Source organism: Coregonus lavaretus (genome assembly GCF_964263955.1).
Source record: "Coregonus lavaretus genome assembly, contig: HAP1_SCAFFOLD_235, whole genome shotgun sequence".
In the NCBI taxonomy this organism is placed as follows: Eukaryota; Metazoa; Chordata; class Actinopteri; order Salmoniformes; family Salmonidae; genus Coregonus; species Coregonus lavaretus.
The window spans coordinates 193,888-219,245 of record NW_028161059.1 but is presented as its reverse complement, the minus strand read 5'-3'; the positions used below and the strand labels follow the sequence as shown (position 1 = coordinate 219,245).

Sequence of the window (25,358 nt, the reverse complement as noted above, 5' to 3'; positions counted from 1 at the left end):
TTTAGGCCGGGCTACATGGTTTAGATGTTTAGGCCGGGCTACATGGTTTAGATGTTTAGAGGTCAGGCTACATGGTTTAGATGTTTAGAGGTCGGGCTACATGGTTTAGATGTTTAGAGGTCGGGCTACATGGTTTAGATGTTTAGAGGTCGGGCTACATGGTTTAGATGTTTAGGTCGGGCTACATGGTTTAGATGTTTAGAGGTCGGGCTACATGGTTTAGATGTTTAGAGGTCGGGCTACATGGTTTAGATGTTTAGAGGTCGGGCTACATGGTTTAGATGTTTAGAGGTCAGGCTACATGGTTTAGATGTTTAGGTCGGGCTACATGGTTTAGATGTTTAGAGGTCAGGCTACATGGTTTAGATGTTTAGAGGTCGGGCTACATGGTTTAGATGTTTAGGTCGGGCTACATGGTTTAGATGTTTAGAGGTCGGGCTACATGGTTTAGATGTTTAGAGGTCGGGCTACATGGTTTAGATGTTTAGGTCGGGCTACATGGTTTAGATGTTTAGAGGTCGGGCTACATGGTTTAGATGTTTAGAGGTCGGGCTACATGGTTTAGATGTTTAGAGGTCGGGCTACATGGTTTAGATGTTTAGAGGTCGGGCTACATGGTTTAGATGTTTAGAGGTCGGGCTACATGGTTTAGATGTTTAGAGGTCGGGCTACATGGTTTAGATGTTTAGAGGTCAGGCTACATGGTTTAGATGTTTAGGTCGGGCTACATGGTTTAGATGTTTAGGTCAGGCTACATGGTTTACATGTTTAGAGGTCGGGCTACATGGTTTACATGTTTAGAGGTCGGGCTACATGGTTTACATGTTTAGAGGTCAGGCTACATGGTTTAGATGTTTAGGTCGGGCTACATGGTTTAGATGTTTAGGTCAGGCTACATGGTTTAGATGTTTAGAGGTCGGGCTACATGGTTTAGATGTTTAGGTCAGGCTACATGGTTTAGATGTTTAGGTCAGGCTACATGGTTTAGATGTTTAGAGGTCGGGCTACATGGTTTAGATGTTTAGAGGTCGGGCTACATGGTTTAGATGTTTAGAGGTCGGGCTACATGGTTTAGATGTTTAGAGGCCGGGCTACATGGTTTAGATGTTTAGGCCGGGCTACATGGTTTAGATGTTTAGGCCGGGCTACATGGTTTAGATGTTTAGAGGTCAGGCTACATGGTTTAGATGTTTAGGCCGGGCTACATGGTTTAGATGTTTAGGCCGGGCTACATGGTTTAGATGTTTAGGCCGGGCTACATGGTTTAGATGTTTAGAGGTCGGGCTACATGGTTTAGATGTTTAGAGGTCGGGCTACATGGTTTAGATGTTTAGGCCGGGCTACATGGTTTAGATGTTTAGAGGTCAGGCTACATGGTTTAGATGTTTAGGTCGGGCTACATGGTTTAGATGTTTAGAGGTCAGGCTACATGGTTTAGATGTTTAGAGGTCGGGCTACATGGTTTAGATGTTTAGGTCGGGCTACATGGTTTAGATGTTTAGAGGTCGGGCTACATGGTTTAGATGTTTAGAGGTCGGGCTACATGGTTTAGATGTTTAGGTCGGGCTACATGGTTTAGATGTTTAGAGGTCGGGCTACATGGTTTAGATGTTTAGAGGTCGGGCTACATGGTTTAGATGTTTAGAGGTCGGGCTACATGGTTTAGATGTTTAGAGGTCGGGCTACATGGTTTAGATGTTTAGAGGTCGGGCTACATGGTTTAGATGTTTAGAGGTCGGGCTACATGGTTTAGATGTTTAGAGGTCAGGCTACATGGTTTAGATGTTTAGGTCGGGCTACATGGTTTAGATGTTTAGGTCAGGCTACATGGTTTACATGTTTAGAGGTCGGGCTACATGGTTTACATGTTTAGAGGTCGGGCTACATGGTTTACATGTTTAGAGGTCAGGCTACATGGTTTAGATGTTTAGGTCGGGCTACATGGTTTAGATGTTTAGGTCAGGCTACATGGTTTAGATGTTTAGAGGTCGGGCTACATGGTTTAGATGTTTAGGTCAGGCTACATGGTTTAGATGTTTAGGTCAGGCTACATGGTTTAGATGTTTAGAGGTCGGGCTACATGGTTTAGATGTTTAGAGGTCGGGCTACATGGTTTAGATGTTTAGAGGTCGGGCTACATGGTTTAGATGTTTAGAGGCCGGGCTACATGGTTTAGATGTTTAGGCCGGGCTACATGGTTTAGATGTTTAGGCCGGGCTACATGGTTTAGATGTTTAGAGGTCAGGCTACATGGTTTAGATGTTTAGGCCGGGCTACATGGTTTAGATGTTTAGGCCGGGCTACATGGTTTAGATGTTTAGGCCGGGCTACATGGTTTAGATGTTTAGAGGTCGGGCTACATGGTTTAGATGTTTAGAGGTCGGGCTACATGGTTTAGATGTTTAGAGGTCAGGCTACATGGTTTAGATGTTTAGAGGTCGGGCTACATGGTTTAGATGTTTAGAGGTCGGGCTACATGGTTTAGATGTTTAGAGGTCGGGCTACATGGTTTAGATGTTTAGAGGTCGGGCTACATGGTTTAGATGTTTAGAGGTCGGGCTACATGGTTTAGATGTTTAGGCCGGGCTACATGGTTTAGATGTTTAGAGGTCGGGCTACATGGTTTAGATGTTTAGAGGTCGGGCTACATGGTTTAGATGTTTAGGCCGGGCTACATGGTTTAGATGTTTAGAGGTCAGGCTACATGGTTTAGATGTTTAGGTCGGGCTACATGGTTTAGATGTTTAGAGGTCGGGCTACATGGTTTAGATGTTTAGGCCGGGCTACATGGTTTAGATGTTTAGGCCGGGCTACATGGTTTAGATGTTTAGAGGTCAGGCTACATGGTTTAGATGTTTAGAGGTCGGGCTACATGGTTTAGATGTTTAGAGGTCGGGCTACATGGTTTAGATGTTTAGAGGTCGGGCTACACGGTTTAGATGTTTAGGCCGGGCTACATGGTTTAGATGTTTAGAGGTCAGGCTACATGGTTTAGATGTTTAGAAGTCGGGCTACATGGTTTAGAGGTCAGGCTACATGGTTTAGATGTTTAGAGGTCAGGCTACATGGTTTAGATGTTTAGGTCAGGCTACATGGTTTAGATGTTTAGAGGTCGGGCTACATGGTTTAGATGTTTAGAGGTCGGGCTACATGGTTTAGATGTTTAGGTCAGGCTACATGGTTTAGATGTTTAGAGGTCGGGCTACATGTTCTGCCTCCTCAATGGCACCCTACTCCTTACCAAGGGCTCTGGTCAAAAGAAGTGCACGGTGTAGGGAACAGGGTTGCATTAGGGGCACAGCCATGGGTAAAGGTTGGGCTACATTTACAGGAAGAGGGGAAACTACCAGCCAGACAGACATCTACCACTAAGTAGAACTGTACTGTAGTCAGCCCTCAGCACCGTTCTGGGCCCAGAATAAATATATCTAAGTCCCAAATGACATCCCATTCTCTTTGTAGTGCACTACTTTTGACCAGAACCCATTCGGAATAGTGTGCCATACTGGATGCATCCATATACTTGTTATATGGGAACCTGTCTGGCATCATGGACACCTTTAGCCTGGTCCCAGATCTGTTTGTTGTGTCTCACTCTGTCACGCCGTGACAATGAACATGGGAGTTGGTAAGACAGCACAAAGATATCTGGGACCAGGCTAGCACACTATACACACCTTAGTACACTATAATGCCACTGGTCCAGTTAAAGCTATGGATCAGGACCCTGGGCAGAGCAGAGAGCCATGAGAACAGACAACTAAGGGATCTGATTCTTCAGGAGGACAGTCAGTCATTCTAGTGGAGAACTGGGCCTAAATTGACAGGACCTATGGGCGGCAGGTAGCTTAGTGGGTAAGAGCATTGTGCCAGTAACCGAAAGGTCGCTGGTTCTAATCCCCGAGCCGACTATGTGAAAAATCTGTCGATGTGCCCTTAAGCAAGGCACTTAACCCTAATTGCTCCTGTAAGTCGCTCTGGATAAGAGCGTCTGCTAAATGACTAAAATGTAAAATGTAAAATGACCTAAGATCACATCCATTCCCAGTTCAGCTGAAACCCCAGAACCCAGACAGTTCAGCTGAAACCCCAGAACCCAGACAGTTCAGCTGAAACCCCAGAACCCAGACAGTTCAGCTGAAACCCCAGAACCCAGACAGTTCAACTGAAACCCCAGAACCCAGACAGTTCAACTGAAACCCCAGAACCCAGACAGTTCAGCTGAAACCCCAGAACCCAGACAGTTCAACTGAAACCCCAGAACCCAGACAGTTCAACTGAAACCCCAGAACCCAGACAGTTCAACTGAAACCCCAGAACCCAGACAGTTCAGCTGAAACCCCAGAACCCAGACAGTTCAGCTGAAACCCCAGAACCCAGACAGTTCAGCTGAAACCCCAGAACCCAGACAGTTCAGCTGAAGGAGAACAACAGAACAGCTGGAAGGAAGGAAGACAGAGGAGGAGAACTCCTACATAAACAGGACAGGAGGACAGGGGAATAGAACAGGACAGGAGGACAGGGGAATAGGACAGGAGGACAGGGGTATAGGACAGGGAAATAGGACAGGAAGACAGGGGAATAGGACAGGACAGGAGGACAGGGGTATAGGACAGGGGAATAGGACAGGATGACAGGAGGACAGGACAATAGGACAGGAGGACAAGGAAATAGGACAGGAGGACAGGACAATAGGACAGGGGCATTGGACAGGGGAATAGGACAGGACAATAGGACAGGATGTTGGACAATAGGACAGGACAATAGGACAGGACAGGAAAATAGGACAGGAGGACAGGGGATTAGGACATGAGGAGAGGGGAATAGGACAGGACGACAGGGGAATAGGACAGGACAGGGGATATAGGACAGGACAGGAGATATAGGACAGGACAGGATGACAGGAAAATAGGACAGGACAGGAGGACAGGAAAATAGGATAGGAGATATAGGACAGGACAGGAGATATAGGACAGGACAGGAGAATAAGACAGGACAGGAGAATAAGACAGGACAGGACAATAGGACAGGACAGGAGGACAGGGGAATAGGACATGGGGCGGCGCACAATTGGCCCAGTGTCGTCCAGAGTAGGGGAGGGAATGGCCGGCAGGGATGTAACTCAGTTGGTAGAGCATGGCATTTGCAACGCCAGGGTTGTGGGTTCGATTCCAGTATGAACAAATAAAATAAATAATGTATGCGCTCACTAACTGTAAGTGGCTCTGGATAAGAGCGTCTGCTAAATGACTAAAATGTAAATGTAAATTACATGAGGAGAGGGGAATAGGACAGGACAGGAGGACAGGACAGGGGAATAGGACAGGAGGACAGGACAGGAGATTATGACAGGACAGGAGGACAGGACAGGGAAATAGGACAGGAGGACAGGACAGGAGGACAGGACAGGGAAATAGGACAGGAGGACAGGACAGGGAAATAGGACAGGAGGACAGGACAGGAGGACAGGACAGGGAAATAGGACAGGAGGACAGGACAGGGAAATAGGACAGGAGGACAGGACAGGGAAATAGGACAGGAGGACAGGACAGGAGGACAGGACAGGAGGACAGGACAGGGAAATAGGACAGGAGGACAGGACAGGGAAATAGGACAGGAGGACAGGACAGGAGGACAGGACAGGGAAATAGGACAGGAGGACAGGACAGGAGGACAGGACAGGAGGACAGGAGGACAGGACAGGGAAATAGGACAGGAGGACAGGACAGGGAAATAGGACAGGAGGACAGGACAGGGAAATAGGACAGGAGGACAGGACAGGAGGACAGGACAGGGAAATAGGACAGGAGGACAGGACAGGAGGACAGGACAGGGAAATAGGACAGGAGGACAGGACAGGGGAATAGGACAGGAGGACAGGACAGGGGATTATGACAGGACATGAGGACAGGACAGGAGGACATGACAGGACAGGAGGACAGGGCAGGAAGTGATGTAGATAACTGATACAGGGACTGTGTCCCAAATTATAGCCTATTCCCTACATAGAGTAAGATGGGCTCTGGTCAAAAGTAGTGCACTATTTAGGGACTAGGGTTTCATTCACACTGACTGATTCAGAAACCAAACAGGGAACATCAAGGGGAAACTGTCTGGCCCAGTTTGGCCACGGATGTAAGCCTCTATTTTGTGCATATCACGTCTGGCTCTAGACTGTCAAAGCTAGTCAATAAAAGACTGTTGTATCCATCTCCTCCAACATCACAGGCTCTGACTGGGGATGCAGAGATACCCCGGCAGTTTTAAAAGACATTACCAGGGTCAGAGATGAAAAAGGTCCAGTCTCACTCTATCCTACTTAGCGTGGCAATAAACATTTTAACCATATTCAACGACCGAGATCAAATTTGCTAAACGAGCACCATTTTTGCGTATAAAAATCTGCTCTCACCTGTTTGGCTTTAGACTTGGTGATGGTATCAGATCTCACCTGTTTGGCTTTAGACTTGGTGATGGTATCAGATCTCACCTGTTTGGCTTTAGACTTGGTGATGGTATCAGATCTCACCTGTTTGGCTTTAGACTTGGCGATGGTATCAGATCTCACCTGTTTGGCTTTAGACTTGGTGATGGTATCAGATCTCACCTGTTTGGCTTTAGACTTGGTGATGGTATCAGATCTCACCTGTTTGGCTTTAGACTTGGTGATGGTATCAGATCTCACCTGTTTGGCTTTAGACTTGGTGATGGTATCAGATCTCACCTGTTTGGCTTTAGACTTGGTGATGGTATCAGATCTCACCTGTTTGGCTTTAGACTTGGTGATGGTATCAGATCTCACCTGTTTGGCTTTAGACTTGGTGATGGTATCAGATCTCACCTGTTTGGCTTTAGACTTGGCGATGGTATCAGATCTCACCTGTTTGGCTTTAGACTTGGTGATGGTATCAGATCTCACCTGTTTGGCTTTAGACTTGGTGATGGTATCAGATCTCACCTGTTTGGCTTTAGACTTGGTGATGGTATCAGATCTCACCTGTTTGGCTTTAGACTTGGTGATGGTATCAGATCTCACCTGTTTGGCTTTAGACTTGGTGATGGTATCAGATCTCACCTGTTTGGCTTTAGACTTGGCGATGGTATCAGATCTCACCTGTTTGGCTTTAGACTTGGTGATGGTATCAGATCTCACCTGTTTGGCTTTAGACTTGGTGATGGTATCAGATCTCACCTGTTTGGCTTTAGACTTGGTGATGGTATCAGATCTCACCTGTTTGGCTTTAGACTTGGTGATGGTATCAGATCTCACCTGTTTGGCTTTAGACTTGGTGATGGTATCAGATCTCACCTGTTTGGCTTTAGACTTGGTGATGGTATCAGATCTCACCTGTTTGGCTTTAGACTTGGTGATGGTATCAGATCTCACCTGTTTGGCTTTAGACTTGGCGATGGTATCAGATCTCACCTGTTTGGCTTTAGACTTGGTGATGGTATCAGATCTCACCTGTTTGGCTTTAGACTTGGTGATGGTATCAGATCTCACCTGTTTGGCTTTAGACTTGGTGATGGTATCAGATCTCACCTGTTTGGCTTTAGACTTGGCGATGGTATCAGATCTCACCTGTTTGGCTTTAGACTTGGTGATGGTATCTGACAGGGGTTTCTTCTTCTCCTTCACAGCAGTCTTGGAAAACAGCTCCATGAACTCCTCAAAGTTCACGTCAGGCTCCTCTATCTTGTCCCAGACCAGCGAAACGCTCGCCTCTCTAGGATGAGGGAGAGAGTTAGTGAGGTTGTGACCGTTGGAACTACATAGGCGTTACAGTGTTACACCTTGAGTGAGAAATATCATCTAACTTTTTGTCCATATCTCATTTGGTATTGTGACAGCAAATCAATACATTTCCGTTAAAAACAATTGACACAGCATCTATTCTACTATCAAGTGATGTCACTACTGTGGGGGTAATCGTATTGTTCTGCCTCTAGCTTGTTTTCCTAGACTGTCACATTGTCAGTTTAACCAGCTTGGCATTTCTTGTTCCATGGTTCAAAAAAATTCAAAACCTGTTTGTATCAAATACCTCCAAGGCTCTTCTCCAGCCAGCCAGAGAGAGCCAGTCTAACCATATGCTGCCTGTACGACACCTGTTTTCATTCAAACCTCAGCTTCACGCTTCTAACACATCTTTTTTCATTTCACTGAGTTATGGTGGTTTCTCAATATGCATTCTACCGTGCTCCACACTGTCATGCTCTCAGCACATTCCCCGAGGACGTTCTCTGGAGTACGTTCTCTGGAGTACGTTCTTGTGGAGAACACATTAAAACACTCCCCCCTACTGCGTTACCTCAGGCTGCTCCTCCCCGTTCACTGACCCCTCCCCCTACTGTATTACCTCAGGCTGCTCCTCCCCGTTCACTGACCCCTCCCCCTACTGTATTACCTCAGGCTGCTCCTCCCCGTTCACTGACCCCTCCCCCTACTGTATTACCTCAGGCTGCTCCTCCCCGTTCACTGACCCCTCCCCCTACTGTATTACCTCAGGCTGCTCCTCCCCGTTCACTGACCCCTCCCCCTACTGTATTACCTCAGGCTGCTCCTCCCCGTTCACTGACCCCTCCCCCTACTGTATTACCTCAGGCTGCTCCTCCCCGTTCACTGACCCCTCCCCCTACTGTGTTACCTCAGGCTGCTCCTCCCCCTTCACTGACCCCTCCCCCTACTGTGTTACCTCAGGCTGCTCCTCCCCGTTCACTGACCCCTCCCCCTACTGTATTACCTCAGGCTGCACCTCCCCGTTCACTGACCCCTCCCCCTACTGTGTTACCTCAGGCTGCTCCTCCCCGTTCACTGACCCCTCCCCCTACTGTATTACCTCAGGCTGCACCTCCCCGTTCACTGACCCCTCCCCCTACTGTATTACCTCAGGCTGCTCCTCCCCGTTCACTGACCCCTCCCCCTACTGTATTACCTCAGGCTGCTCCGCCCCGTTCACTGACCCCTCCCCCTACTGTATTACCTCAGGCTGCTCCTCCCCGTCCACTGACCCCTCCCCCTACTGTATTACCTCAGGCTGCTCCTCCCCGTTCACTGACCCCTCCCCCTACTGTATTACCTCAGGCTGCTCCTCGCCGTTCACTGACCCCTCCCCCTACTGTATTACCTCAGGCTGCTCCTCCCCGTTCACTGAACGTTCTTCCAGCCAGGACAATGGCAACAATAGAGACCAAACAAGATATACACAAAGCAAATGTTTTACGTCATAACTATCAGCTAGATATACAGTATGTGAATCGTAAAAATCTAGCTGGCCAGATAGTTTAACAGGCAAAAATGACCTAAAACGAATGTTATGCAAAGTACATGCCAATTCTTCATGGCTAGCCAGTTAGCCCTATTGACAGTAGTAGCTAGCCAGTTAGCCCTATTGGCAGTGCCAGTTAGCCCTATTGGCAATGCCCGTTTGACCTATTGACAGTAGCAGTTAGCTCTATTGACAATAGTAGCTAGCCAGTTAGCCCTATTGACAATAGTAGCTAGCCAGTTAGCCCTATTGACAATAGTAGCTAGCCAGTTAGCCCTATTGACAATAGTAGCTAGCCAGTTAACCCTATTGACAATAGTAGCTAGCCAGTTAGCCCTATTGAAAATAGTAGTTAGCCAGTTAGCCCTATTGACAATAGTAGCTAGCCAGTTAGCCCTATTGACAATAGTAGCTAGCCAGTTAGCCCTATTGACAATAGTAGTTAGCCAGTTAGCCCTATTGACAGTAGTAGCTAGCCAGTTAGCCCTATTGACAGTAGTAGCTAGCCAGTTAGCCCTATTAACAGTAGCAGCTAGCCAGTTAGCCCTATTGACAGTAGCAGCTAGCCAGTTAGCCCTATTGACAGTAGCAGCTAGCCAGTTAGCCCTATAGACAGTAGTAGCTAGCCAGTTAGCCCTATTGACAGTAGTAGCTAGCCAGTTAGCCCTATTGACAGTAGCAGCTAGCCAGTTAGCCCTATTGACAGTAGCAGCTAGCCAGTTAGCCCTATTGACAGTAGCAGCTAGCCAGTTAGCCCTATGGACAGTAGTAGCTAGCCAGTTAGCCCTATTGACAGTAGTAGCTAGCCAGTTAGCCCTATTGACAGTAGTAGCTAGCCAGTTAGCCCTATTGACAGTAGAAGCTAGCCAGTTAGCCCTATTGACAGTAGTAGCTAGCCAGTTAGCCCTATTGACAATAGTAGCTAGCCAGTTAGCCCTATTGACAGTAGCAGCTATCCAGTTAGCCCTATTGACAATAGTAGCTAGCCAGTTAGCCCTATTGACAGTAGTAGCTAGCCAGTTAGCCCTATTGACAGTAGTAGCTAGCCAGTTATCCCTATTGACAGTAGCAGCTATCCAGTTAGCCCTATTGACAATAGTAGCTAGCCAGTTAGCCCTATTGACAGTAGTAGCTAGCCAGTTAGCCCTATTAACAATAGTAGCTAGCCAGTTAGCCCTATTGACAGTAGTAGCTAGCCAGTTAGCCCTATTAACAATAGTAGCTAGCCAGTTAGCCCTATTGACTTACTATGGGCTTGCGATCTACACACGCCTATGTATTGTAGGCAGGTCAAAATGCCAAAATGAACACAGTATGTATTTATTAACATATTAAGATAAAGTATTGAGATGTGAAAGGGCAACATTTCATTCCGAAGTTGCCGTTTATTTTCTCTCACTTTAGCTCAAATAATGGCCTCCATGGTTTTCAAGAAATGTTGCGTAGTTGTTTACGTGGATTCGTATTTTTTCTGTGCATACTTTGTTGAAAATTGCGTCGATGCGTCAAAACTATGTACAAACGGAGTACGCATCTGAAAAGTGCCCTCTGTGCTCCGTTTCACATACTTTGATTTGGACTCATACTCCGTCCGACCCTTCCTGTGTAGGCATTTTCAGAAACAGCCTTGTCCACACTATCATAAATGCTGAGCAGAATCCTCTTTAGTTGGGGCCATGGTCTGAAACAATACAGCAAGGTCCACAAAGAGTCTCAGAATAAGACCGCTGATCCAGGATCAGTATTCCATCTTAAATCACACAGGCCCAGACGCTTCTGTAACTAGCATAGCTGTAATAATATAATATAACATGCCATTTAGCAGACGCTTTTATCCAAAGCGACTTACAGTCATGCGTGCATACATTTTTGTGTTTGGGTGGTCCCGGGGATCGAACCCACTACCTTGGCGTTACAAGCGCCGTGCTCTACCAGCTGAGCTACAGAGGACCACAGCTGTCACATGATTACTTTTTAGCATAGCGCTTTTGTGACAACTGCTGAAAAAAAAAAAGGGCTTGTTAAATACATTTGATTGATTGATTACTTTTTGTGTTGAGCCGAGTTGAGCTGTATCCTGGTCCAGTAGAGAGGTTTCATGGGCCTGGGAGGCTCCACCACTCCTTTCCGGGGAGGTTTCTCATGGGCCATGCTTAGAGCATACAGTCCCATGGGCAGGGGAGGGACCAGGGAGCCCAAGCCACAGGGTGGAGGAGGAGGAGGAGGAGGAGGACCGCCCATCCCAGGTAATGGTGGAGGAGGTGGGGGGCCACAGCCACCTGGTAGAGGAGGTGGAGGAGGGCACATCCCAGGTAATGGAGGAGGTGGTGGGGGGCCACAGCCACCTGGTAGAGGGGGTGGGGGAGGTGCCATCCCCATCATCCCAGGTAATGGAGGAGGAGGTGGGGGGCCACAGCCACCTGGTAGAGGGGGTGGGGGAGGTGCCATCCCCATGCCAGGTAGAGGAGGTGGGGGAGGGGGGGGCATCATACCCCCTGGTAGAGGAGGTGGGGGAGGGGGAGGCATCATACCCCCTGGTAGAGGAGGTGGGGGAGGGGGGGGCATCATACCCCCTGGTAGAGGAGGTGGGGGAGGGGGGGGCATCATACCCCCTGGTAGAGGAGGTGGGGGAGGGGGGGGCATCATATCCCCTGGTAGAGGAGGTGGTTTAATGCGACTCTGTTGGCACGTACAGACAAATGCTGGTCCGGCCTTGGGGGAGAAGGGTATGGGTAGGGACAGGGCCAGTTCTGAGGGGAGATTAGGTTGACAGGAGGAAGACAAGGTGGTCACTCCTCCATTCTCCTTTACAAAGAAGGGTGGCATCTGGTCCGGTAAAGGCACTTTAAACTTAAAGCTTTCCTCCATAGGCGACGTCTGGACAGACTTGGCCTCTAGACAACTCAGAAGACTTTCAGTCTGTAGGTCTACATCACAGACCTCCACTATCCTCGCCTCAGTCTGTAGGTCTACATCACAGACCTCCTTCACCATCCTCTCCTCAGTCTGTAGGTCTACATCACAGACCTCCCTGTACAGACCCCCCTCCCCACCACTCTCCAGGGGGTACTGTTCCTCCAGCTCAGCTATCTTAGTCCGCAGGTCCTCGATGGTCTGTTCTAACTGCTGGATCACGTTGACGTGCTCCTCTTTCAGCTTCACTGTTTTCATCACTGACTCCTCCTGGACAGATAGAGAGAGACAGAGAGAGAGGAGAGAGACAAGGAGAGAGGAGAGAGGAGAGAGACAAAGAGAGAGGAGAGAGGAGAGAGACAGAGAGACAGAGAGAGAGACAGAGAGACAGAGAGACAGAGAGAGAGACAGAGAGACAGAGAGAGAGACAGAGAGACAGAGAGACAGAGAGACAGAGAGACAGAGAGACAGAGAGACAGAGAGACAGAGAGACAGAGAGACAGAGAGACAGAGAGACAGAGAGACAGAGAGACAGACAGAGAGAGAGACAGAGAGAGAGACAGAGAGAGACAGAGAGAGACAGAGAGAGACAGAGAGAGAGACAGAGAGAGAGACAGAGAGAGAGACAGAGAGAGAGAGAGAGAGAGAGAGAGAGAGAGAGAGAGAGAGAGAGAGAGAGAGAGAGAGAGAGAGAGAGAGAGAGAGAGAGAGAGAGAGAGAGAGAGAGAGAGACAGAGACAGAGACAGAGACAGAGACAGAGACAGAGACAGAGACAGAGACAGAGAGAGAGAGAGAGAGAGAGAGAGAGAGAGACAGACGGAGAGAGAGAGAGACAGAGAGCGACAGAGAGAGAGAGAGCGACAGAGAGAGAGAGAGCGACAGAGAGAGAGAGCGACAGAGAGAGAGCGACAGAGAGAGAGAGAGCGACAGAGAGAGAGAGCGACAGACAGCGACAGAGAGAGAGAGCGACAGACAGCGACAGAGAGAGAGACAACAGTGTTCATATAAACCTTTAAAGCAATATGTTAACTGTTATATAAGCACAATGAGAACGATATGTTATATTGAACATATTGTTGTTAGAGGCAGGGCTTCTTGAAGGAGCAAAATGACTTCCTATGGGACAAGTCTGCCAGGTATCGGCCCACACAACAAGACCAAGTCCCTCACATATAACCGCTATTAAGCTTATTCCACTAAACTAGCACAACTAACTGTTAGTGGATGCTGCCCTCCTGTGGTCAATCAGGTGAAAGGTGGTGAGGGCTATTCTGGCTAAATGTTGATGACGGACCAGAAATACTATGGAATTCTCTCCCAAGGGGAAAATACTGTATAATTCTATAGCTAACCTCTCAGGTAGGGTTGCAAGATCCCCTACTGATTTTATGGAATCTTACCGGTACTTTGCAACCCTAATCTCAGGTAGGGTGACTGACCTGAAGTTCGTTGACTGCTTCTCTCTGCTGTCTCTTCAGCCCCAGGATGGCTGCCTGGTGTCCTGTAGGAGCAGAGAGGATCCTTCTAGATTATCCCTACCAGAATACAACTACACCCGACATTCTACATTAAAATGCAAATCAATTTAGAACATTTTTAACAAGCGTTTTTCTGGATTTTTGTTGTTGTTATTCTGTCTCTCACTGTTCAAATAAACCTACCATTAAAATTATAGACTGATCATTTCTTTGTCAGTGGGCAAACATACAAAATCAGCAGGGGATCAAATACTTTTTTTTCCCCCCTCACTGTAAATTCACAATCTGTTGCATCATGCAATGTTTTTCTTAGAATGAAATTAAAATTGACATTTAATGTGAACATCAAAAATAAGCAAAGGTTATATTCCTCACAAGCAGAGGTACGTCTAAAGTCTCATTTCATATCAAACCAATAGTTAGGGAAAATACACTATTACATTCACCAGCCTGCTCTATAGGAGTCAGAATCAACAGCAGGGAAATACTACAGGATGTTGGGGAACATTAGAGGGGAAATACTACAGGATGTTGGGGGACATTAGAGGGGAAAGAGTACAGGATGTTGGGGGACATTAGAGGGGAAAGAGTACAGGATGTTGGGGGACATTAGAGGGGAAAGAGTACAGGATGTTGGGGGACATTAGAGGGGAAAGAGTACAGGATGTTGGGGGACATTAGAGGGGAAATACTACAGGATGTTGGGGGACATTATAGGGGAAAGAGTACAGGATGTTGGGGGACATGAGGGGAAAGAGTACAGGATGTTGGGGGACATGAGGGGAAAGAGTACAGGATGTTGGGGGACATTAGAGGGGAAAGAGTACAGGATGTTGGGGGACATTAGAGGGGAAATACTACAGGATGTTGGGGGACATTAGAGGGGAAATACTACAGGATGTTGGGGGACATTATAGGGGAAAGAGTACAGGATGTTGGGGGACATGAGGGGAAAGAGTACAGGATGTTGGGGGACATGAGGGGAAAGAGTACAGGATGTTGGGGGACATTAGAGGGGAAATACTACAGGATGTTGGGGGACATTATAGGGGAAAGAGTACAGGATGTTGGGGGACATTAGAGGGGAAAGAGTACAGGATGTTGGGGGACATTAGAGGGGAAAGAGTACAGGATGTTGGGGGACATTAGAGGGGAAAGAGTACAGGATGTTGGGGGACATTAGAGGGGAAAGAGTACAGGATGTTGGGGGACATTAGAGGGGAAAGAGTACAGGATGTTGGGGGACATTAGAGGGGAAAGAGTACAGGATGTTGGGGGACATTAGAGGGGAAAGAGTACAGGATGTTGGGGGACATTAGAGGGGAAAGAGTACAGGATGTTGGGGGACATTAGAGGGGAAAGCGGTGCTCAGAATATCCATCCATCTGTGTCTGCCTAAGCACTGACTCATTGTTGCTATGCAACCTTCCCCCTTTTAATAGCATGTGGGACTACAAACAGACAGCACATGATGTAACTGACGAACAAGGCCCAAAAGAAAAAGGAGTTAAATTATCACTTAGAAACACATTCACAATGTAACCGTTACTTACCTTCATCACCCACTAGAGGTACCGTAGCATGAAAGAAGAGAGATCCAGTTTAGAAACAAGCCTTTCCTTAAATCTACACTGTTGGGTTAAATTAATGCTAGTGATATGTTTCAAGGCACCCCTGGTGTAAAACATGGTAGCTCAACTCCACTCTCCTTCTCCCTGGACACATAACTCTACCAGAACAAAAGCCAAAGCTACCCGCTCCACCCTGGCTGAGGAACAAAGCTACCCGCTCCACCCTGGCTGAGGAACAAAGCTACAAGCTCCACCCTGGCTGAGGAACAAAGCTACCCGCTCCACCCTGGCTGAGGAACAAGGTTAAAAAACAGAATGAGAGGAAAACAACCAATGAAAACAGATGATTGAGTCGAGGAGAGAGGGGTGCTTTAACTACAGAAAGGTGTTGCTTTTCCCCACATTACCAAGTTCCTCATTACTGGCACAGCTCAGTAGATATCTGTTGTAGCACTATAGACTGTGTGTATAAAACATTAAAAGAACACCTGCTCTTTTCCATGCCGTAGACTGACCAGGTGAATCCAGGTGAAAGCTATGATCCCTTATTGATGTCACTTATTAAATCCACTTCAATCAGTGTAGATGAAAGGGAGGAGGCAGGTTAAAGAAGGGTTTTTAAGCCTCGAGACAATTGATACATGGATTGTGTATGTGTGCCATTCAGAGGGTGAATGGGCAAGACAAAATATTTAAGTGCCTTTGAACAGGGTATGGTAGTAGGTGCCAGGCGCACCGGTTTGTGTCAAGAACTGCAACGCTGCTGGGTTTTTCATGCTCAACAGTTTCCCGTGTACATCAAGAATGGTCCATCACCCAAAGGACATCCAGCCAACTTGACACAACTGTGGGAAGCACTGGAGTCAACATGGGCCAGCATCCCCGTGGAACGCTTTCGACACCTTGTAGAGTCCGTGCCCCGACGAATTGAGGCTGTTCTGAGGGGAAAAGGGGGGGTGCAACTCAATATTAGGAAGGTGTTCTTAATGTTTTGTACACTCAGCGTATGTCTCTATAGTAGGGATCTGTAAACACGTCCTAATGAAGGCCCCAACTGCTTCAGTGTAGCCAATCAGGATCATTGCAAGTTAAAGTTTCAAAATAGACGCCATCTTCTAAATCAGGAGACGCTGAAAACAACTACAACAGTCTCTTTCCCCTACCCACCTTGGCCCCTACAGTCTCTTTCCCCTACCCACCTTGGCCCCTACTCTCCTACAGTCTCTTTCCCCTACCCACCTTGGCCCCTACAGTCTCTTTCCCCTACCCACCTTGGCCCCTACAGTCTCTTTCCCCTACCCACCTTGGCCCCTACTCTCCTACAGTCTCTTTCCCCTACCCACCTTGGCCCCTACAGTCTCTTTCCCCTACCCACCTTGGCCCCTACTCTCCTACAGTCTCTTTCCCCTACCCACCTTGGCCCCTACTCTCCTACAGTCTCTTTCCCCTACCCACCTTGGCCCCTACTCCCCTACAGTCTCTTTCCCCTACCCACCTTGGCCCCTACTCTCCTACAGTCTCTTTCCCCTACCCACCTTGGCCCCTACAGTCTCTTTCCCCTACCCACCTTGGCCCCTACTCCCCTACAGTCTCTTTCCCCTACCCACCTTGGCCCCTACTCTCCTACAGTCTCTTTCCCCTACCCACCTTGGCCCCTACAGTCTCTTTCCCCTACCCACCTTGGCCCCTACTCTCCTACAGTCTCTTTCCCCTACCCACCTTGGCCCCTACTCTCCTACAGTCTCTTTCCCCTACCCACCTTGGCCCCTACTCCCCTACAGTCTCTTTCCCCTACCCACCTTGGCCCCTACTCTCCTACAGTCTCTTTCCCCATACCCACCTTGGCCCCTACAGTCTCTTTCCCCTGCCCACCTTGGCCCCTACTCCCCTACAGTCTCTTTCCCCTACCCACCTTGGCCCCTACAGTCTCTTTCCCCTACCCACCTTGGCCCCTACTCTCCTACAGTCTCTTTCCCCTACCCACCTTGGCCCCTACAGCCTCTTTCCCCTACCCACCTTGGCCCCTACTCTCCTACAGTCTCTTTCCCCTACCCACCTTGGCCCCTACTCTCCTACAGTCTCTTTCCCCTACCCACCTTGGCCCCTACTCTCCTACAGCCTCTTTCCCCTACCCACCTTGGCCCCTACTCTCCTTCAGTCTCTTTCCCCTACCCACCTTGGCCCCTACTCTCCTACAGTCTCTTTCCCCTACCCACCTTGGCCCCTACTCTCCTTCAGTCTCTTTCCCCTACCCACCTTGGCCCCTACAGTCTCTTTCCCCTACCCACCTTGGCCCCTACTCCCCTATAGTCTCTTTCCCCTACCCACCTTGGCCCCTACAGTCTCTTTCCCCTACCCACCTTGGCCCCTACTCCCCTATAGTCTCTTTCCCCTACCCACCTTGGCCCCTACTCCCCTATAGTCTCTTTCCCCTACCCACCTTGGCCCCTTCTCTCCTAGTCTCTTTCCCCTACCCACCTTGGCCCCTACAGTCTCTTTCCCCTACCCACCTTGGCCCCTACAGTCTCTTTCCCCTACCCACCTTGGCCCCTACAGTCTCTTTCCCCTACCCACCTTGGCCCCTACAGTCTCTTTCCCCTACCCACCTTGGCCCCTACCCTCCTCTGTGTAATGAGGCCTGGTCTGATATCTGTTTTAGTGCTAGTCTCTATAGTATCTGTATAGATGTGTTGAGGGCCCCTACCCTCCTCGGTGTGCTGGAGGCCTGGTCTATCTTCTCCCACAGGTCTGGGTGGGGGCCACAGGGTCTTCAGGTGCCCAGGGAGCGGGGCCCGGCCCTCAAAGTGTTCCATGGAGTTGGGGGGCTGGCTGACCGCTGCCCACGTGTACAGCTGGTCTTGCTGGGGGAGAGAGGGAGATGAGGGTAGATAACATGGCATACATGAGGACATAAGAGGAGATCAAATGCTCTAAGGGGACGACAGAGGACATACAGAGACAGAGGTAGACGGTAAGAGCTATGGAATACATAGCAGTAGGACGACTCATCAGTTTCCTAACAGTAAAGGCAAGTACTGCTATAGACCAGATCTGAAAGGACTGGATACACATCAATAATATGGGAACAGCTCCAACTCCTCTAGTGCACTCCTTTTGACCAGGGCTCCTATCCCCCCATCTAGTGCACTCCTTTTGACCAGGGCTCCTATCCCCCCATCTAGTGCACTCCTTTTGACCAGGGCTCCTATCTCCATCTAGTGCACTCCTTTTGACCAGGGCTCCTATCCCCCCATCTAGTGCACTCCTTTTGACCAGGGCTCCTATCCCCCATCTAGTGCACTCCTTTTGACCAGGGCTCCTATCCCCCCATCTAGTGCACTCCTTTTGACCAGGGCTCCTATCCCCCATCTAGTGCACTCCTTTTGACCAGGGCTCCTATCCCCCCCATCTAGTGCACTCCTTTTGACCAGGGCTCCTATCCCCCCCATCTAGTGCACTCCTTTTGACCAGGGCTCCTATCCCCCATCTAGTGCACTCCTTTTGACCAGGGCTCCTATCCCCCCATCTAGTGCACTCCTTTTGACCAGGGCTCCTTGTGAATGGAACACATTAAAGAGGTCTGGATGGAAGGGGTTGAAAGATCCATATTAGCTGCATAAACACTGACATCACACATTCATATTCAACAGTCAGTCTGACATCATCAACACACCATCATGTTCAACATACAGTGGCTTGCGAAAGTATTCACCCCCCTTGGCATTTTCCCCATTTTGTTGCCTTACAACCTGGAATTAAAATAGATTTTTGGGGGGGGTTTGTATCATTTGATTTACAAAACATGCCGACCACTTTGAAGATGCTAACTATTTTTTCTTGTGAAACAAATAAGAAATAAGACAAGAAAACTTGAGCGTGCATAACTATTCACCCCCCCAAAGTCAATACTTTGTAGAGCCACCTTTTGCAGCAATTACAGTTGCAAGTCTCTTGGGGTATGTCTCTATAAGCTTGGCACATCTAGCCACTGGGATTTTAACCCATTCTCCAAGGCAAAACTGCTCCAGCTCCTTCAAGTGGGATTTCCCAGTCCCTACCGATGAAAAACATCCCCACAGCATGATGCTGCCACCACCATGCTTAACTGTGGGGATGGTGTTCTCTAGGTGATGAGAGGTGTTGGGTTTGCGCCAGACATAGCATTTTCCTTGCTGGCCAAAAAGCTCAATTTTAGTCTCATCTGACCAGAGTACCTTCTTCCATATCTTTGGGGAGTCTCCCACATGGCTTTTGGCGAACACCAAACCTGTTAGCTTATTTTTTTCTTAAAGCAATGACTTTTTTCTGGCCACTCTTCCGTAAAGCTTTATCTTAGCCAGGTCGCAGTTGTAAATGAGAACTTGTTCTCAACTGGCTTACCTGGTTAAATAAACGTAAAAAAAAAAAAAAAAGCCCAGCTCTGTGGAGTGTGCGGCTTAAAGTGGTCCTATGGACAGATACTCCAATCTCCGCTGTGGAGCTTTGCAGCTCTTTCAGGGTTATCTTTGGTCTCTTTGTTGCCTCTCTGATTAATGCCCTCCTTGCCTGGTCTGTGAGTTTTGGTGGGTGACCCTCTCTTGGCAGGTTTGTTGTGGTGCCATATTCTTTCCATTTTTTAATAATGGATTTAATGGTGCTCCGTGGGATGTTCAAAGTTTCTGATATTTTTTTTATAACCCAACCCTGATCTGTACTTCTCCACAACTTTGTCCCTGACCTGTTTGGAGAGCTCCTTGGTCTTCATGGTGCCGCTTGCTTGGTGGTGCCCCTTGCTTAGTGGTGTTGCAGACTCTGGGGCCTTTCAGAACAGGTGTATATATACTGAGATCATGTGACACTTCGATTGCACACAGGTGGACTTTATTTAACTAATTATGTGACTTCAGAAGGTAATTGGTTGCACCAGATCTTATTTAAGGGCTTCATAACAAAGGGGGTGAATACATATGCACGTACCACTTTTCCGTTATTTTTTTGAAACAAGTAATTTTTTTCCATTTCTATTTTGTGTATGTCCATTACATGAAATCGAAATAAAAATCCATTTAAATTACAGGTTGTAATGCAACAAAATAGGAAAAACGCCATGGGGGATGAATACTTTTGCATGGCACTGTAGTCAGTCTGACATCATCAACACACAGCAGATGTTGCACAGAAACAACGTTTATATCCCAAATGGCACCCTATTCCCTATATAGTGCACTACTTTAGACCAGAGAATGGCACCCTATTCCCTATATAGTGCACTACTTTAGACCAGAGAATGGCACCCTATTCCCTATATAGTGCACTACTTTAGACCAGAGAATGGCACCCTATTCCCTATATAGTGCACTACTTTAGACCAGAGAATGGCACCCTATTCCCTATATAGTGCACTACTTTAGACCAGAGAATGGCACCCTATTCCCTATATAGTGCACTACTTTAGACCAGAGAATGGCACCCTATTCCCTATATAGTGCACTACTTTAGACCAGAGAATGGCACCCTATTCCCTATATAGTGCACTACTTTAGACCAGAGAATGGCACCCTATTCCCTATATAGTGCACTACTTTAGACCAGAGAATGGCACCCTATTCCCTATATAGTGCACTACTTTAGACCAGAGAATGGCACCCTATTCCCTATATAGTGCACTACTTTAGACCAGAGAATGGCACCCTATTCCCTATATAGTGCACTACTTTAGACCAGAGAATGGCACCCTATTCCCTATATAGTGCACTACTTTAGACCAGAGAATGGCACCCTATTCCCTATATAGTGCACTACTTTAGACCAGAGAATGGCACCCTATTCCCTATATAGTGCACTACTTTAGACCAGAGAATGGCACCCTATTCCCTATATAGTGCACTACTTTAGACCAGAGAATGGCACCCTATTCCCTATATAGTGCACTACTTTAGACCAGAGAATGGCACCCTATTCCCTATATAGTGCACTACGGGCCCTCGTCAAAAGTAGTGCACTATATAGGGAATAGGGTGCCATTATTCATTCTACAATCATATGTTGAACGATCACATGGAATAATCCCATTTTAGATGCAATACTCTTTTCTTGGATGTTGACTGCAACGGAAACAATCCCAAACCACTATGTGACATCACATGCCGTGTGTATTCAAGCATCCCACGTTAGATTTAAGAACAAAGGTCATGTCCCAAATGGCGCCCTGTGGACCCTGGTCTAAAGTAGTGCACTACAAAGGGAACAGGGTTCCATTTTGGGACAGAGCCCACAGACCTGTGAATATTGCTCCCATGCTAACCTGCAGGTGCTCAAACAGGTTGCATTTCCTGCGGACGGTCTGTTTGAGTTTGAGCCATGCGAGGTCCAGTCTCCTCTCCCTCTCCTCCCCTGTTCCCTGGCCGTTGATGGTTAGTAGCTCCCTGACTAGCTCAGGCACCTTGGACAGCGCCACACACTCAGAGTCCCCCACAGCATCATTAGCTAGAGCCAGGGAGGATGAGGATGAGGAAGAGCCTGAGCTCCCTTTGGTCTCTGTGCCCGACTCTGACATCTTCGCCATGTCCTTGTCAGCTTTAAATCTGTCACTTCCTGGACACCATATTCCATTTTATGGACCACAGCCTCTGGACTCAGCTCTATGCACCACTCCTGTTTGGAACGTGTAGGTATTCCATTTACCACCAGGAACGCTGAGGAAAATGTGGAGTTTGCATTTAAGAAAAAAAATATCAACAAATCCCTCGGGGGTTGTAAACGGTGGTGGTTTTTCTCAGGGGTTGTAGTCATCCTCTGCTCTGCTGTCCTCTGTTCCGATGCAGTGAGTTACCGCCAGTCTGGCACCTCTTTCCCTTCACCGGTCTTTCATCCCGAAACTCCCTAAGATGGTGCATCCTCTGTTAAACTGCAGCAGTGCCCAGAAACCTTGGGCGTCGCTGCCCCCCCCCCCCCCCCCTCCCTCCCTCCCTCCTGTTCTCATGGTTGCTCTGACCCTGACCAGTCCATCCTCAGAGAGCCTGTTATGGTGGACTGGTCTCCTCTATGACTACGCTTTCTCCTGCTCTATACTGCTGCTCTGTGCTGCACAGGGAGGAGAGGGGAGAGGAGGAGAGGGGGGAGGAGAGGGGAGAGGGGGGAGGAGGAGAGGGGGGAGGAGGAGAGGGGGGAGGAGAGGGGAGAGGAGGAGAGGGGGGAGGAGAGGAGAGAGGAGGAGAGGAGGGGGGAGGAGAGGAGAGAGGAGGAGAGGGGGGAGGAGAGGAGAGAGGAGTGGGGAGGGCGGGCGGGCAGTGGCAGAGGACGATCATATATTCACAGGTAAATGCCTGCCAGAGCTGCCCTGTCCCGTCCTCTCCCGTCTGTAATCAGCTGCAGTTAGGCTCAGTCCCAATGACCAGATTAGGGTATCAGGTTACAATCTGAAACCTGTCACGTCTGTCCACCTCTGGGGAGCATGAGTCAGGCAGGGAGGGAGCAGAGAAGTGGCGTCATTCTCTGTTATCGCTACAACATGCAGCAGTACAGTGTTACAACAGCTAACCAGGAGACTGGTCCCTCCAGAGACACACTGTAACAACAGCTAACCAGGAGGCTGGTCCCTCCAGACACAGTAACAACAGCTAGCCAGGAGGCTGGTCCCTCCAGAGCCACACTGTAACAACAGCTAACCAGGAGGCTGGTCCCTCCAGACACTGTAACAACAGCTAGCCAGGAGGCTGGTCCCTCCAGAGACACACTGTAACAACAGCTAACCAGGAGGCTGGTCCCTCCAGACACAGTAACAACAGCTAGCCAGGAGGCTGGTCCCTCCAGAGCCACACTGTAACAACAGCTAACCAGGAGGCTGGTCCCTCAAGACACTGTAACAACAGCTAACCAGGAGGCTGGTCCCTCCAGAGACACACTGTAACAACAGCTAACCAGGAGGCTGGTCCCTCCAGAGACACACTGTAACAACAGCTAGCCAGGAGGCTGGTCCCTCCAGACACTAACAACAGCTAACCAGGAGGCTGGTCCCTCCAGACACACACTGTAACAACAGCTAACCAGGAGGCTGGTCCCTCCAGACACACACTGTAACAACAGCTAACCAGGAGGCTGGTCCCTCCAGAGACACTGTAACAACAGCTAACCAGGAGGCTGGTCCCTCCAGAGACACTGTAACAACAGCTAACCAGGAGGCTGGTCCCTCCAGAGACACACTGTAACAACAGCTAACCAGGAGGCTGGTCCCTCCAGAGACACACTGGAACAACAGCTAGCCAGGAGGCTGGTCCCTCCAGAGACACACTGTAACAACAGCTAGCCAGGAGGCTGGTCCCTCCAGAGACACACTGTAACAACAGCTAACCAGGAGGCTGGTCCCTCCAGAGACACACTGTAACAACAGCTAACCAGGAGGCTGGTCCCTCCAGAGACACACTGTAACAACAGCTAACCAGGAGGCTGGTCCCTCCAGAGACACACCGTAACAACAGCTAACCAGGAGGCTGGTCCCTCCAGACACTAACAACAGCTAGCCAGGAGGCTGGTCCCTCCAGAGCCACACTGTAACAACAGCTAACCAGGAGGCTGGTCCCTCCAGACACTAACAACAGCTAGCCAGGAGGCTGGTCCCTCCAGAGCCACACTGTAACAACAGCTAACCAGGAGGCTGGTCCCTCCAGACACTAACAACAGCTAACCAGGAGGCTGGTCCCTCCAGAGCCACACTGTAACAACAGCTAGCCAGGAGGCTGGTCCCTCCAGACACTAACAACAGCTAACCAGGAGGCTGGTCCCTCCAGAGACACACTGTAACAACAGCTAACCAGGAGGCTGGTCCCTCCAGAGACACACTGTAACAACAGCTAGCCAGGAGGCTGGTCCCTCCAGACACTAACAACAGCTAGCCAGGAGGCTGGTCCCTCCAGAGACACACTGTAACAACAGCTAACCAGGAGGCTGGTCCCTCCAGAGACACACTGTAACAACAGCTAGCCAGGAGGCTGGTCCCTCCAGAGACACACTAACAACAGCTAGCCAGGAGGCTGGTCCCTCCAGAGACACACTGTAACAACAGCTAGCCAGGAGGCTGGTCCCTCCAGACACTAACAACAGCTAACCAGGAGGCTGGTCCCTCCAGAGACACACTGTAACAACAGCTAACCAGGAGGCTGGTCCCTCCAGAGACACACTGTAACAACAGCTAGCCAGGAGGCTGGTCCCTCCAGACACTAACAACAGCTAGCCAGGAGGCTGGTCACTCCAGAGACACACTGTAACAACAGCTAACCAGGAGGCTGGTCCCTCCAGACACTGTAACAACAGCTAGCCAGGAGGCTGGTCCCTCCAGAGCCACACTGTAACAACAGCTAACCAGGAGGCTGGTCCCTCCAGACACTGTAACAACAGCTAACCAGGAGGCTGGTCCCTCCAGAGACACACTGTAACAACAGCTAACCAGGAGGCTGGTCCCTCCAGAGACACACTGTAACAACAGCTAGCCAGGAGGCTGGTCCCTCCAGACACTAACAACAGCTAACCAGGAGGCTGGTCCCTCCAGACACACACTGTAACAACAGCTAACCAGGAGGCTGGTCCCTCCAGACACACACTGTAACAACAGCTAACCAGGAGGCTGGTCCCTCCAGAGACACTGTAACAACAGCTAACCAGGAGGCTGGTCCCTCCAGAGACACTGTAACAACAGCTAACCAGGAGGCTGGTCCCTCCAGAGACACACTGTAACAACAGCTAACCAGGAGGCTGGTCCCTCCAGAGACACACTGGAACAACAGCTAGCCAGGAGGCTGGTCCCTCCAGAGACACACTGTAACAACAGCTAGCCAGGAGGCTGGTCCCTCCAGAGACACACTGTAACAACAGCTAACCAGGAGGCTGGTCCCTCCAGAGACACACTGTAACAACAGCTAACCAGGAGGCTGGTCCCTCCAGAGACACACTGTAACAACAGCTAACCAGGAGGCTGGTCCCTCCAGAGACACACCGTAACAACAGCTAACCAGGAGGCTGGTCCCTCCAGACACTAACAACAGCTAGCCAGGAGGCTGGTCCCTCCAGAGCCACACTGTAACAACAGCTAACCAGGAGGCTGGTCCCTCCAGACACTAACAACAGCTAGCCAGGAGGCTGGTCCCTCCAGAGC

At 49.1% G+C, this 25,358-nt stretch overlaps 2 protein-coding genes across 2 annotated transcripts in view; both read right to left on the bottom strand.

Annotated features, from left to right (window-relative positions):
- Positions 1 to 25,358, bottom strand: part of LOC311121138 (formin-2-like) — a gene marked incomplete at both ends in the record, with an annotated part of 282,930 nt that overhangs the window by 98,327 nt on the left and 159,245 nt on the right. The gene's annotated exons all lie outside the window — the stretch shown is intronic.
- LOC311121137 (uncharacterized protein) overlaps positions 22,277 to 25,358 on the bottom strand; it is a gene marked incomplete at both ends in the record, with an annotated part of 28,063 nt that continues 24,981 nt past the window's right edge. Inside the window, one exon of the mRNA XM_084195662.1 lies at positions 22,277 to 22,294. Within this exon, the coding sequence (XP_084051788.1) occupies positions 22,277 to 22,294 (18 nt within the window). The remainder of the gene's footprint in view (positions 22,295 to 25,358) is intronic.